The 15,031-nt window shown below is 46.2% G+C and overlaps 1 protein-coding gene across 4 annotated transcripts in view; it reads left to right on the top strand.

Annotated features, from left to right (window-relative positions):
• The first annotated feature begins 8,545 nt into the window (after nucleotides 1-8,545).
• The window catches only part of PARD3B (par-3 family cell polarity regulator beta), a 614,980-nt gene continuing 608,494 nt past the window's right edge, over nucleotides 8,546-15,031 (top strand). For all 4 annotated transcript variants that reach the window (XR_012646411.1, XM_075001347.1, XM_075001346.1 and 1 more), the window contains exon 1: nucleotides 8,546-9,078. Coding sequence is in view for 3 of the 4 variants with exons in the window: in XM_075001347.1 (XP_074857448.1) it covers nucleotides 8,959-9,078 (120 nt within the window). In the remaining variant the exon portion in view is untranslated. The remainder of the gene's footprint in view (nucleotides 9,079-15,031) is intronic.

Genomic DNA, 15,031 nt, shown 5'->3' with positions numbered 1-15,031 from the left:
AGAGAGTTTCAAATAAGAGCTCTGAGACGTTTGAATGGCCTCATATACCTGACTGAAGTGATAAATCAAATCCCCACTGCTTTGGAAGGCCTTGCCAAGACTACTCCAACATGTGACTTCGGGAGTGACAGGAGAAGAACGACGTGAGCTCAGCCAACTCGCCGAAGCAGACAAAACTTGAATGCTGATGAAAGTACTCGGGGCCACCTTGCTGCCACCCAGAGGAAAAGGGCTCAGGCTCCTGATAGGTGGGAGGAGGGTCAAAAGAAGGAAGCTTGGCTGTTCTGCATTTATTTCACTGATGTCAGATGGGTCCCCCTTCTACAGGTTGAACCTCTCTAGTCTGGCACCCTCAGAACAGGTCATCGCTGAATGAGACAATTTGCTGAACGACAAGAGGTCGATGTTGCCTAGCAGCATTACCAACACTTCCACCACATACTGGGCTCTTAGAAGACTTTTAGGGGTAAGTTAGAGCTAAATAACACGACAGAACGCTGACAGCCAGGAATGGTGGCTGCAAAAACACTTTATGGAATAACGAGAAACTTGGCCACACGTGATAAGCAGCTATCCAGCTAACTAAAATCATGCTGGACTATGGATGTTGCTGGATGACAAAGTGCCAGATTAGAGGTTTAATGTACTGCCATTCAAGAAGGGAAGGTAGGGCCATGAAGAAGCCCTGTGTTACCTTGAGCCAAGGATGATGAATTACCTTTGTCTGGCTCACACTACTCTACCTTGGTATTGCCATTCATATAAAACTGTATGGTTCTATCACATACATTTTTTTAGATTCCTAAACCATCTAGATATAAAAGGCAAGACTCTTGACTGGCCTCACTCCATTGGCATCAGCAGAATTAGATCAGCAAAGAAACTGGCCCTAATTCTTATAAAAAATATATCACAACTTTTAACTAATTCTACTAACATATTAAAGGGATGTTGGCCACTTTAAATTTGACCCAAATTTAAATTTTGCGAAATGTTAGCCTTATAAAATTTACCAGCAACAGAAATGTTTCCCCAATTATTTTTGACCTCTGCTGAAACCCAGTGGAGGAAAAAAAACAAACAAAAACAAAAACAAAAACACCACAGATGAATATCTGTTAAAATGCAAACATTGCAGCACTGAGAACCTGTAACTGAAAATGACTTCATTGACTTTTATTGTCCAAGCTACGAGAAAAAATTCCAGTCTAATGACTTAGTCAAAACTTCATCTTGTTTAGTTTCTTCAAAAAACAAAACAATAACATTCCCCATGTCTAAAAATGGGTAGAGAGAGAGAATTTTGGTAATCTTTTTAAAATGCTGGGCTAAAATAAAATAACATGGGCAAAAGGTTACCACTGGCTCCCCTGTACCAGTTATCAGTCGGTACCCTTGTACAGATTTTTGAGCTGCGGGTGTGAAACATGTGTCTGAACCTGTGTGTGCTGGATGATTTGGAATCCTGAGGTGCAGCTTGGGTAAGTAACTTTTTCCAGGTAATCATTTTCCCCAGTGACAGAGGACTTTGATCATTGCTATAACAATAATCATCCCCGTAAATATTGTGTCTGAAACACCAGTACTACTATTTTTTCAGCTATTTGTCTTTTTTTAACCCTCAAGTGCCACTGTCTTGTGGCAGACACTTATACATTCAATGAAGAGTTGTGCAAGACCAGTAAGTTTCAGTTCATAAGGAACTTGTGTTTCTCTTTTCTTTGATATATGCAGTGTTGTAGTCATGCTAATCAGAGGATATTAAGAGACAACATAGTTGTGATAATATCTTTTATTGGACCAGCTACAAGCTGGTTCAATAAAAGGTAGTGCCTCGTCCATCCAGTCTCTTTATATCTGTTGCCTGAATTCATTTGGATTTACCACCATCATCTCATCCCCAAGTTTCACTTGGAGATTCTTTGAGCCTCATAGTCAAATAATTTTGGCCTGGTTTCACTGTGATTTTTACCAAGTACAGTAATTTGATTCAGGAGAAGTGAATCAAATTTTGAGTAATTGAGAACATGAACTTATTTTGAGACTATAATTTGAGTTGATTTGGGGTTTAATTTTGTATAGCTGTGCTTATAATTCCCTCGCTTTGTATTGTGTGTGTTTAAAGTGCATGTGCACATATTGGTGCTGTGGTATGCACAAAGTTTTATGTGTTATGGCAAATGTGCTGTAGAATTTTTGTTAACTTCATTATGGTTTGCTAAGCTGTGAGGTGTGTTATGGTGCACTGTAAGTAGTACTGTGTTTTGCAGAGTATAGTTAGACTTGGCATAATTTACAAAAAATAATTTCAGCAGAGAATATCTATTTAAAGCATTTATTGATGTACATATTCACAGTTATGCATTATTATGGGATATAAATATTTTAATTTGTTATAGCACTGAATTTTCATAGTTATGGAAAATGAAGAAGGGAAAGTCTTTATTTAAATTCATAAGATTCAGAAAGTTAGGTTTATAACCTTTAAAACACTAGTTAAACCCAGGCTACATGACACAGCCAGGTTGACCTAAGCCACCTTGAGTTATTTTAACTCTGTCAGCTTCTGCACTTGAGAGGTGCTCCTGCAGAAGTAAGTCACAAAGGTAAATGCATGGTTGAGTAGGTGGTGTAGCAGGGAAGGATTTGGTTTCTTTGACCATGGGATTCTTTTTCTTGAACAGGGATTGCTGGGAAGAGATGGGATCCCCCTCACAAAGACAGGAAAGAGCATCTTTGTAGGCAGGCTTGCAAACCTAGTGAAGAAGGCTTCAAACTAGGTTCGTCGGGGGAAGGTGACACAAGCCCTGAGGTAAGTGGCAAAGGAGGAGGGAACGATCAAGTGGGTTTCCTGGGTGAAGAGGAGAAAGTGGGCCAATCGGCCCCTTCTCTAAGATGCTTGTACACTAATGCCAGAAGCCTGGGGAACAAACAGGAAGAATTAGAGGCCCTGGCACAGTCAAACAAGTATGAGGTGGTTGGAATAATGGAGACTTGGTGGGACGATTTGCATAACTGGAGCACGGTCATGGAAGGTTATAAACTGTTCAGGAAGGACAGACGGGAGAAAAGGAGGAGGAGTTACGCTCAATGTGAGGGAGCAGTATGATTGCTCAGAGCTCCAGTGTGAGGAAGGAGAAAATCCAGTTGTGTGTCTTTGGGTTAAACTTAGAGGTGGAAGTAACAGAGGTGATGTTGTAGTTGGTGTCTTCTATAGACCGCCAGATCAGGGAGATGAGATGGATGAGGCTTTCTTCAGTCAGCTAAATGAAGCTTCCAAATCCCTGGTTCTCATGGGAGACTTTAATCATCCAGACATTTGTTGGGAGACCAATACATCAGCACACAGACAATCCAGAAAGTTTTTGGAGAATGTTGGGGATAACTTCTTGGTACAAGTGCTGAAGAAACCGACCGGGGCCATGCACAACTTGACCTGCTGCTCACAAACAGAGAAGAACTAGTAGAAGATATAGAAGTGGGAGGAAACCTGGGCTGCAGCGACCAAGATCGTAGATTTCAGGATCCAGACAAAAGGAAGAAAGGTGAGAAGTAACATACAGACCCTTGATTTCTGGAGAGCAGACTTCTCATCCCTGAGAGAACAGATGAGCAAGATTCCTTGGGAAACGAAGATGAAGGGGAACAGAATTCAAGAGACCTTGCAGTATTTTAAAGAAGTCTTACTGAAGGCACAGGAACAAACCATCCCGCTGCATAGTAAGAAATCCAAACATGGTAGGCAACCAGCTTGGCTATACGGGGAAATCCTTAGTCAGCTTAAATTTAAAAAGGATGCATACAAGACATGGAAACATGGACAATTGACTAAGGAGGAGTATAAACATACAGTTGGAGAATGATGGGCAGTAATCAGGAAAGCGAAAGCACAATTGGAACTGTAGCTGGCAAGGGATGTGAAGAGTAACAAGAAGGGTTTCTACAGGCATGTTAACAATAAGCGGGTTATCAGAGAAGGTGTGGAGCCATTACTGGATGAGGGAGGTAACCTAGTGACAGATGATGTAGGAAAAGCTGAAGTACTCAATGCTTTTTTTGCCTCAGTCTTCACTGACAAAGTCAATTTCCATGTGACGGTCCTAGACAATGCAGTATGGGAAGGTGGAGGGCAGCCATCTGTGGGGAAGGAACAAGTTCTGAGCTATCTAGAAAAACTAGATGTGCACAAGTCCATGGGTCTGGATTTAATGCACCCGAGGGTACTGAGGGAATTGGCAGAGGTCGTTCCTGAACCTTTGGCCATTATCCTTAAAGACTCTTTGAGATCAGGGGAGATACTGGATGACTGGAAGAAGGAAATGTAGTGCCCATCTTTAAAAAAGAAAAGAAGAACAATCCAGGGAACTATAGACCGGTCAGCCTTACCTCACTCCCTGGGAAAATAATGGAGGGAATCCTCAAGGAATCCATTTTGGAGAATGTGGAAGAGGGGAAAGTGATCAAAAGTAGCCAACATGGATTCACCAAGGGCAAGTCCTTCTTGACCAGTCTGATTAGCTTCTATGATGCGGTAACAAGCTCTGTGGACATGGGGAAGTCAGTGGATGTGATATATCTTGACTTCAGCCTTGCTTTTGATACGGTCTCCCACAACATTCTTGTCCATAAGTTAAAGAAATATGGATTGGATCCTTGGACTATAAGATGGATAGAAAGCTGGCTTGATGGTCGGGCGCAACGGATAGAGGTCAATGGCTCAATAGCTGGATGGCGGTCAGTTTCGAGCGGAGTGCCACAAGGCTCGTTTCTGGGGCCAGTGTTATTCAACATCTTTATTAATGAGCTGGATGAGGGACTGGATTGCACCCTCAGCAAGTTTGTGGATGACACAAAACTAGGGGGAGAGGTAGATACATTGGAGGGTAGAGAGAGAATCCAGAGTGTCCTGGATAAATTGGAGGACTGGGCCAAAAGAAATCTGATGCTGTTCAACAAGGAGAAGTGTAGAGTTCTGCACCTGGGGCAGGAGAATCCCAAACATTGTTACAGGCTGGGAACTGGCTGGCTCAGCAGCAGTACGATGGAAAGGGACCTAGGGGTTATGGTGGATGAAAGGCTGGGTATGAGTAAACAGTGTGCTCTTGTAGCCAAGAAGGCTAACGGCATACTAGGGTGCATTAGGAGGAGCATTTCAAGCAGATCTAGAGAAGTAGTTATTCCTCTCTATTCAGCACTGGTGAGGCCACGTCTTGAATATTGTGCCCAGTTTTGGGGCCCCCCAGTATAAAAAGGATGTGGATTTGCTGGAGCAGGTTCAGCGAAGGACAACAAAAATGATTAAGGGACTGGAGCAGAAGACCCATGAGGATAGGCTGAGGGATTTGGGCTTGTTTAGTTTACAGAAGAGAAGACTTAGAGGTGATTTAATAGCAGCCTTCAACTTCCTGAAGGGGAGCTCTAAAGAGGAGGGTGAAACTGTTCTCAGTGGTGTCAGATGACAGAACAAGGAGTAATGGTCTGAAGTTGAAGAGGGAGAGGTGTAGGTGTAGATATTAGGAAAAACTACTTCACCAGGTGGGTGGTGAAGCATTGGAATGCGTTGTCTAGAAAGCTGGTGGATTCTCCAACCCTTGAGGTTTTTAAGTCCCAGCTGGACAAGGCCCTTGGCTGAGATGGCTTAGTGGGGGCTGATACTGCTTGAAGCAGGGGGCTGGACTAGATGACCTCCTGAGGTCCCTTCCAGCCCTATGATTCTATGAATTTAAGAACTCCATCTCTGTGAGAGATGTAGCACTTAGGCTGATGTACTTCGAGCGATGCAGTCTCCTTGCAGATGCTGTTACATTGCTTGCTGACTGTTTGCCCTGCATGAGTCTTTCAGCTGGAGACCCTGTGGCCAAAACAGCACAAGCTGTACTCCTGAAGTGGGGCTCACTGTGGGAGCATCCCCCTGCCCTGGGGCGGACAGACTGAACTGTAAGCCTGGTGTGGGCTCATTTTTACAGCCTACCAGTACTGCAACTGACTTTCTTATCAGTTTACGGTTCCTATTTTTTCACTTTTTGTCTCCAGCCGTCATCCCTGGAGTTGAGGGCTTCAGTCATAACAAATGGGGCTGACAGTCAGAGACTAAATGTGCTCTGTGTGGTCTGTGGTGTATTATGGTGTGTGATATACTGCTGGATGATGTGTGATGGTGTGTGGGATGTGGCATATAGTTTGTTACAGTGGTGTGGTATGTCTATGCATACTTTGCCGAATATTGTGCGTGGAATGGAGTATGGCATGTGAAGTATGCATGGTGCCTTGTGTGCTGTGTGAAAATGATGATGTGTATATGCTGGTGAATTCTGTGTTTGTAGGGCAGACTATATTTTGCAGTGACGTACCATATGGTGTATGATAAGGCATGGATGGTGTGATATGCTGCTGAAGTGTGAGGTGCTGATGTGTGTAGTGTGTATGCTGGGGCATGTGTGTTGTAAGATCCTGTGTTGTGTGAGATGCTGTGGAGTATGTTGTCTGTGTTGTGGGGTGCAACAGTGCAGTTTGTTGAGTGTAGCAGTGCGGGGATTGTGTAGCGCTGTGGGAGCTGTGAGGGGGTTGTGTAGCCCTGTGAGGGCAGTGAAGGGGTTGTGCAGCACTGTGTGTGCAGGGTTGCATAGCCCTGTGTGAGCAGTGGAGGGGTTGTGTAGCACTGTGTGAACTGTACAGGGTTCCATAGCGCTGTGTGGGGATTGTGTGGCAGTGTGTGAGCTTTACAGGGTTGTGTAGCCCTGTGTGAGCAGTTGAGGGGTAGCGTAGTGCTGTGTGAGCTGTGCGGGGATTGTGTGGTAGTGTGTGAGCTGTGCAAGGTGGTGTAGACCTGTGTGAGCTGTGCAGGGGTTGTGTGGCAGTGTGTGAGCTGTGTTGGGTTGTGTAATGCTGTGTGATGCAGGGCTGTGTAGCCCTGTGTAAGCAGCGGAGGGGTTGTGTAGTGTTGTGTGAGCAGTGGAGGGGTTGTGCAGCCCTGTGTGAGCTGTGCCAGTATTGTGTGGCAGTGTGTGAGCAGTGGAGGGGTTGTGCAGCCCTGTGTGGGCTGTACAGGGTTGTGTAGCGCTGTGTGAGCTGTGGAGGGTTTGTGTAGCGCTATGTGAGCTGTGCCGGGATTGTGTGGCAGTGTGTAAGCAGTGGAGGGTTTGTGTAGTGCTCTGTGGGCTGTGCAGGGTTGTGCAGCGCTGTGTGAGCAGTGGAGGGGTTGTGTAGCAGTGTGAGAGCAGTGGAGGGGTTGTGCAGCGCTGTGTGAGCAGTGGACGGGTTGTGTAGCGCTGTGCGAGCAGTGCTGGGATTGTGTGACAATGTGTGAGCAGTGGAGGGGTTGTGTAGCGCTGTGTGAGCAGTGCCGGGATTGTGTGACAGTGTGTGAGCAGTGGAGGGGTTGTGTAGTGCTCTGTGGGCTGTGCAGGGTTGTGCAGCGCTGTGTGAGCAGTGGAGGGGTTGTGTAGCAGTGTGTGAGCAGTGGAGGGGTTGTGTGACAGTGTGTGAGCAGTGGAGGGGTTGTGTAGCGCTGTGCGAGCAGTGCCGGGATTGTGTGACAGTGTGTGAGCAGTGTAGGGTTGTGTAGCGCTGTGTGAGCAGTGGAGGGGTTGTGCAGCGCTGTGTGAGCAGTGGAGGGGTTGTGTGAGTGTGTGAGCAGTGGAGGGGTTGTGCAGCACTGCGTGAGCAGTGCCGGGATTGTGGCAGTGTGTGAGCAGTGGAGGCGTTGTGTAGCGCTGTGTGAGCAGTGCCAGGATTGTGTGGCAGTGTGTGAGCAGTGGAGGGGTTGTGCAGCGCTGTGTGAGCAGTGGAGGGGTTGTGTGGCAGTGTGTGAGCAGTGGAGGGGTGGTGTAGCACTGCGTGAGCAGTGGAGGGGTTGTGTGGCGCTGTGTGAGCAGTGCCGGGATTGTGTGGCAGTGTGTGAGCAGTGCCGGGATTGTGTGGCAGTGTGTGAGCAGTGAAGGCATTGTGTAGCGCTCTGTGGGCTGGGCAGGGTTGTGTGGCAGTGTGTGAGCAGTGGAGGGGTTGTGTGGCGCTGTGTGAGCAGTGCCGGGATTGTGTGGCAGTGTGTGAGCAGTGTGTGAGCAGTGCCGGGATTGTGTGGCAGTGTGTGAGCAGTGCCGGGATTGTGTGGCAGTGTGTGAGCAGTGCAGGCGTTGTGTAGCGCTCTGTGGGCTGGGCAGGGTTGTGTGGCAGTTTGTGAGCAGTGGAGGGGTTGTGTGGCGCTGTGTGAGCAGTGCCGGGATTGTGTGGCAGTGTGTGAGCAGCGCCGGGATTGTGTGGCAGTGTGTGAGCAGTGCAGGCGTTGTGTAGCGCTCTGTGGGCTGGGCAGGGTTGTGTGGCAGTGTGTGAGCAGTGGAGGGGTTGTGTGGCGCTGTGTGAGCAGTGCCGGGATTGTGTGGCAGTGTGTGAGCAGTGCCGGGATTGTGTGGCAGTGTGTGAGCAGTGCAGGCGTTGTGTAGCGCTCTGTGGGCTGGGCAGGGTTGTGCGGCGCTGTGTGAGCAGTACAGGCCCCAGGCGCGCCCCGCACTGCCTTCCCGCCGTGCCCAGGCCCGCGGCTGGGGGCGCGGCGGCCCCTTTAAGAGCCAGGCCAGGCCAGGCCGGGCCGGGCCGCGAGCTGCGGAGCCGGCACAAAGTTTCCCCGCCCGGCCCTGCGGAGCGCGCGGGGCAGGCCGGGCCCGGGGCAGCCGCTGAGAGACGCAGCCCCGGCAAAGCCGAGCAGCAGCTGCCGCCGCGTCCCCGGACCGGGCCCTTCCGGCGGCGGCTCCGCCTCAAGCCCCACGGCACAGCCGGGCCCGCATCCCCCGCGCTCTCGGGCCGGCCGCGGGTGGGGAGAGCGGCCCGGGCCCGCCCCGGGCAGCCGTGGGGCCTGCGCCTGGGCCAGGCACCTGCTCCTGCCGGCCCGGCCCGCGCCGCGACTTCCTGCCCCGGGCAAGCGGCTCCCGCCTGGGCTCCCGGGCCCCGGCGGCGCGGCGGGCTGAGATGAAAGTGACGGTCTCCTTTGGGAGGACGGGGATCGTGGTGCCCTGCAAGGACGGGCGGCTGCGCGTCCGCGACTTGACCCAGCAGGCGCTGCAGCGGTACCTCAAAACCAAAGAAAAGGTAAGAGCCGCCCCCTCCCCCCATCGCCTCACACCCCTGCGCCTCCGCGCCAGCTGGGCTGCCAGAGGCACTTGGGTGTGAGCACAGGGCGCCGCTTCCTGCGGCCTCAAGAGAAGAGCCGCCCGGGGGCGAAGTGGATGTTTTCTCCCCCCAGGTGTCCCTGTCTCACGAGTCGCGGGGGGGTCGTCCTGAAACAAGCCAAGCGAGCAGGCAGGGGGCACCTTAGAGACGGAGCGAATGTGTGAGGTGATGAGCTTCCCTGGGGCAGGCCCGCTTGGTCGCTGGGCCCGCTTGGTCGCTGGGTCTGCCCCAGGGAAGCTCCTCACCTGGTAAGTGGTTTCTCACTAACGCAACAGCAGTGGTGTAGCCCTTGGAAGACGAACAAAATGACTTGGGAGGTGGGGAGCTGTCGTGGGGCAGAGCCGCTTCTTCAGCCCTACCAGAAGTAGATCGGAAGAAGTGGGTCTGTCCCAGGAAAGCTCGTGGCCTAATAAATTATTGCGTTAGTCTTGACAGCGCTACGTGACTGCTGCTGTGCTTTGACAGAATACAGCCTAACGCGGCTACCTTTCTGTTCCTGTTTCTCACCAAGTGACTTTATGGATGACATAAGCAATGGTGGTGGCTGGGGTGTTGATTCTGCAGGGTTGGAATGAGATGCAGCTCAGTCACTGGAGAAGGGGGCTACTCTGTTTTTAAATGACAGTTGGGTTTCAGCAGTTGTTAGAGTAAATAAAGACTAGAAGTCAGAGCTGGCTGAACTAGTGCGATGAAGAATAGAACTAGTCAGTTTTTAAATGAAAGTTGGGTTCCAGTAGTTGTTATGGTAAATAATAGCTGGAAGTCATTGCTTGGTGGGCTACTATCGTGAACAGCTTTGCTTAATAGGACAAAAAAGCAGTCCCAGTAGCACTTTAAAGACTAACAAAATAATTTATTAGGTGATGAGCTTTCGTGGGACAGACCCTCTTCTTCAGGTCGCAGCCATAGTCTGTTCTGGTATTGCTATGGTCTGAAGAAGTGGGTCTGTCCCACTGAAGCTCATCATCTAATAAATTATTGTGTTAGTCTTTGAAGTGCTACTGGACTGCTTTTTTGTTTTGATAGTATATAGACTAGCACAGCTATGTCTCTGTTTGCTTAATAGCTGTGTGAACAATTGGTATAGACAAGCGAAGCTCCATTTAGTTAGAGTGGCTTGGTCTAAATGTTCCAGATGTTTTGCATTTTTTAGATTGTATTTTGTGCCACACATACTGTTCCACCAGTATTATTTATCTACAACAAAATCTCTGTAAGACTTTGGCTTGGGCCTCATGCTCTTTAGGGATACTGCATGAATAGAGGTGCCACCTGTTGAAGTTTCTTTTACCTGGGTCTGGCTGAGATTAAAAATAGCAGGACTGGCCAGTGAATAACTCCAGTATGGTATTGACCAATAGTTTGTTCAAAGACCTGTTTTTTTGCAAACACTTGAGTTGAGTAGTTTATTTCTTTATTGAGACTGTTTCGCTGAGACTACTCCCATGAGCGAGAGCTTACAAGATTGGGGTAATCAAATCCATGAGACTTGATTATTTCTCTATTACAGACTTCCTCTGTGATTTTGGGCAAATCATATGACTCCTCCGTCTTTGTTTTTTTCATGTGCAAAACTGGAATTGTAGTATTTATCTCCCCCAAGAGTATTCTGAATGTTAATTTAGGTCAACTTCTACTGAAGTGCTAAATTTATTATCGTACAAGTCTGTATTAACGATGATAGAGGGGTTACAGTGACTTCTATGTTTTGTGACACAAGTAGCTGTACAGTAAACCCTCGAGGTATGTGCAAACAGGTTGCATGTGCCTTGGGGTTGACATGACTTACCACCCCTTACAGGAGCAGGAGACAGCTCCTGTCATGGGCAGCAGCCTGACTGCTGCCACCTCTGACAGGAGCTGTTTCCTGGTTCTCTGGAGCAGCAGGGAATTGGGAACCAGGCGCCAGCCTGGCTCTCGGCTCCCCTCTGCTTGCAGATCTGGGAAACAGAGCAGGGCAGCAGCCCTGGTTAGTTTCCGGGCTCCAAGGAGTGGAGGGGAGCCAGGCTTTCCCTGGTTCCCAGCTCCCCTCCACTGGCTGGAGCCAGGAAACTGACCAAGGCTGCTGTCCTGTTCAGTTTCCCTTCTCTGTGAAGGGAGAGGGAAACCAGGCTGCCCCCTGGTTTCCAGCTCCCTGCCACACTGGGAGACAGGAAATTGACCAGCCCTAGTGGGCTGGACAGTTTCCTGGCTCCTGAAAGAGCGGGGAGGAGGAAACCAGGGGGCAGCATGATTCTTGTCTCATCTCCCCTCGACTTGCACAAAATCTGAGTTATGTGGGGGTTGCTGAAATGCAATTGCTGCGTAACTCGAGGGTTTACTGAAGTGCTTTACCTATCATGTAAAATACTTTCCTATGTGAGATACCGTATAGAAAGAATATAGTACTGTTATAGCCATATTGGTACAACATGCATATCTATATATTCACTAGTTATAAGAGAATCATCTGAGGATTAAATCTCATCATGGAGTTACAGAAACTAACAAATACTATTTAGACTGTGGCCCACCTATGGGGGTGGTTCAGACTATCCAAAAATGCATCAATGTCACACTAATACTTTGGGTTTGTAAGACACAGACTTTTGGCCTAGGTAAACTTTGACTCCAGCTCTCTGCTTATGTTGGAGAAGTTTAGACTATAATGCTGAGCCATCTGAACAAATAATGAGAAAAAGCTTCAAGGTGACTTCAAAATTTTGTTTGTGCGCTCTTTTTGCTGCTTTGTGGTGCATAAAGAAGCCCAGAAAGAAACAAGCAGGAAAATACCTTATTCTAGACTAGACAGTATCTAGATGTCTTCCCATGGTGGCTGGCAAATTAATGAAATGATTTAGGTGTTCAGAATGAAGGCTGAGCAACTGAGAGAATAAAGGAATTTTTAGCCAGACTGTTAATTTGTTTTTGTTGATGCCCAACTAGCTAATCTAATGAGACAAGTTGGATGAGGTTATAGCTTTTGTTTGGGCCAACTTCTGTTGGTAAGAGAAACAAGTTTTTGAGCTTACACACAACTCTCTAGTATCCTGGGACTAACACGGCTACAGCAACATTACATATAGTTCAGTAATACTTCAAGGAAAGGTGATTTTTTTTAAATAAGCAGAGGTGTTAAATCTTTAGTGAAGTATCATTGGCGGTTGTACTATTAGAAGTATTCTGAAGAATCATTATGATAATTTAGGTTGTTTAATTATACAGTATATAGAGTTCACTAACAGTTCTAGTGGGCTCGTGGTTTTCTTTGTTCATTCAGTCTAACATGGATGAATTAAGCCTGTTATTTGGTTCACAGTTTTTAAAAAGTAACTGTTGTGCCCGTGGATTTTAATAATGGTAAAAACTGGATACAGACTGGGACGATGTAGCACTAGTCACTTCTTGAAATCTGCTGTTAAGTAAGACCATATAATAAATTTGAATTTCTAATACTTGGTTTTAACTGTTTATTGACTTCAGTTTGGGGGGGCGGGGGGGGCTAAAATGTCTAGATCACTTTATTTTGACTGACATTAGAGTACAAAATCAGAGTGATAAGACACTCAATATACTACTTCAGTAATCGGAGTACAAACAGGTTAAAATGTATACTGTGAAACTGGGATGAGAGCCAGAGGCATGCAGTGATCGGACAGGGGAAGAGGAAAAATAGACGTGGGTGGGGAATATATCAAAGATGCAGAATGAGAAGTGGATAAGCCAGAAGACTTTTTTTTTTTTATTTAATTAATGTGGTGCTAGATTTACACTTCCTAATATGTATGTAAGGTTTTAATTCTGTGTTCTGATAGAATTCTGCTGCTCTGAACAGACAACTTTAACTTTGCATTCATTTTTATCTTGTCACATTCATTTGATGGAATTCCAGCCTTTGATCATACTGAGGGCATGGGGGCAATATTCTTCTTATGTAGATTGTATGAATAATTCTGTTAATGTTAGACAAATTCGTAATCTCAAGAATTAAGCTCCTTTTTACACTGGTTTTGTAACATCTGTGATAGGGACAAAAACTGTACTGCAAATGGATAGCTATTCCACTTGCATATGATTTTGCAAATAAAGAGAAAATTTTGGAGGCACTTCTCTTGCTATATAGCCTGTTGCATTTATTAACAAACTTGAACTGGTCACTTGGCAGACTCATGGCATAATTTAACAATAAAGACTCTTTAACAATTATAGTTAATAAGTCAGAAATCATTTTATTTATCAGCCAAAAAGTGCTTCAATAAGGTGATCTTTCATTGTTGTGGATGAAGCTCAGCTATGGGGACAGAATTGCCAATAAACTGGTGCAGCTTTAAATTGTCAAACATCTTGCGCTCCATCCTGATTGACTCATTGCAGGCTTTATTTAACAAAAAAAAAAAAAATTGGGGGAAACTTAAATTGCCTAAAAAACAGAGGTAAATTCTCCCCAGTAAAAATCAGTTTAAAAGATGGTGTCCTATTTAGGAATTTTATGTTGATGAAGGGAAAAATTCCAGATAGTTTTAAAGAAAAACTTGTGCGTGTGATGCAGAGATAATTCTAGGAATTCTAGTGCTTGTTTTCTGGAGAATCAAGATTTATTGTTCTGAGAAGTCAGGGTCTACTTTTGCTTCATCTCTGTCAATATTTTTCTCTCAGGTAAACAAACCTTCAGTATTAGTCAACATCTGCTTTGTTGTTTTTTGTGGTATGCAAATTAAGGTTTTCTCATGTATTTATACCCAGTAGCACTAATAACTACACATAAACTTTCTGGGTGCCGCCATGCCATCTTTTATTTAACTACTCTTTGTTTAGACATGTCTGCTATATTAGGATATTCTTCATTGCATAGCTAACTTGAATTACGTCTCATGACCATACAGAATTTCCAGATCTGAAGAAGTGGGTCTGTCCCACGAAAGCTCATCAGCTAACAAGTCATTGTTAGCCTTTAAAGTGCTACAAGACTGCCTTTTTGTTTTTAATGTCTTGTAAATTAGGCTTCAGTGAGAGAGCCCATGCTGAAAAATAACTCTTGAGTTACTATGCCCTTGCTGGTACTGTATTTGCTCATGTGCAGTGCTAAGATTTCTAAGTTTCTGTTTTGGTATCCGCCTATTTGAATTAAAAGCTCAGAGCATTTAAATTAGAGGTTTTTGCATGCAGAGGGAACTGAAGTCTGGGGCAATACTTGAATTATGTCTTGAGTTAATTTTGCAATCAAAGCAATCCCTTAATTAAGGCTGGACATTAAAATTTTAACTAAGCATTGTTTTTGTCTTGTTACATTGAAAGCCTGATTTAAAGTTATTTAAGTTAATAAGTGAGCTTCTCTTCTCATGTATGGTCAGTAGAAGGGAACAGCAGTGAAATGAAATATACAACACCCTTCTTTTAAACAGTGACACATTTTACCTCCCTTTCAAATGAAATTTACAGTTTAAATTCTCACTTTCATAAAAGAAGAGTCAGTGTATAATTGGGAAGACCCTTGCTTGTAGACATGATCATATTGTGTTTGAATGCATGTCACCTCTCTAAGATGGAAACACTTAGGCTACATCTACACTAGCACATGACATCGAAGGAGCCGATTTCAAAGTTAGGATATTGAAATAGGCTACTTGGACATGTATCGTCTACACGTCCTCCAGGGCTGGTGCCATCGACATTCCATGTTGAAGTAGCTCCGGGGAACATTGAAAGGAGCCCCCCCGGAAGGAAATCTGGAGCATTCACACACACAAGTGTTTCCCTTTGAAATAAGGGGCCAGCAAAGCCCCAAGCCGCTCCCTTAAAGGGCCCCTCCCAGACACACTTGCCCTGCACAGCACAAGATCCACAGAGCTGACAACTGGTTGCAGACCCTGTGCATGCAGCATGGACCCCCAGC

The sequence above is a fragment of the Carettochelys insculpta genome, chromosome 8, assembly GCF_033958435.1.
Source record: "Carettochelys insculpta isolate YL-2023 chromosome 8, ASM3395843v1, whole genome shotgun sequence".
Taxonomy (NCBI): domain Eukaryota; kingdom Metazoa; phylum Chordata; order Testudines; family Carettochelyidae; genus Carettochelys; species Carettochelys insculpta.
This window is presented reverse-complemented; position numbering and strand designations above follow the sequence as displayed.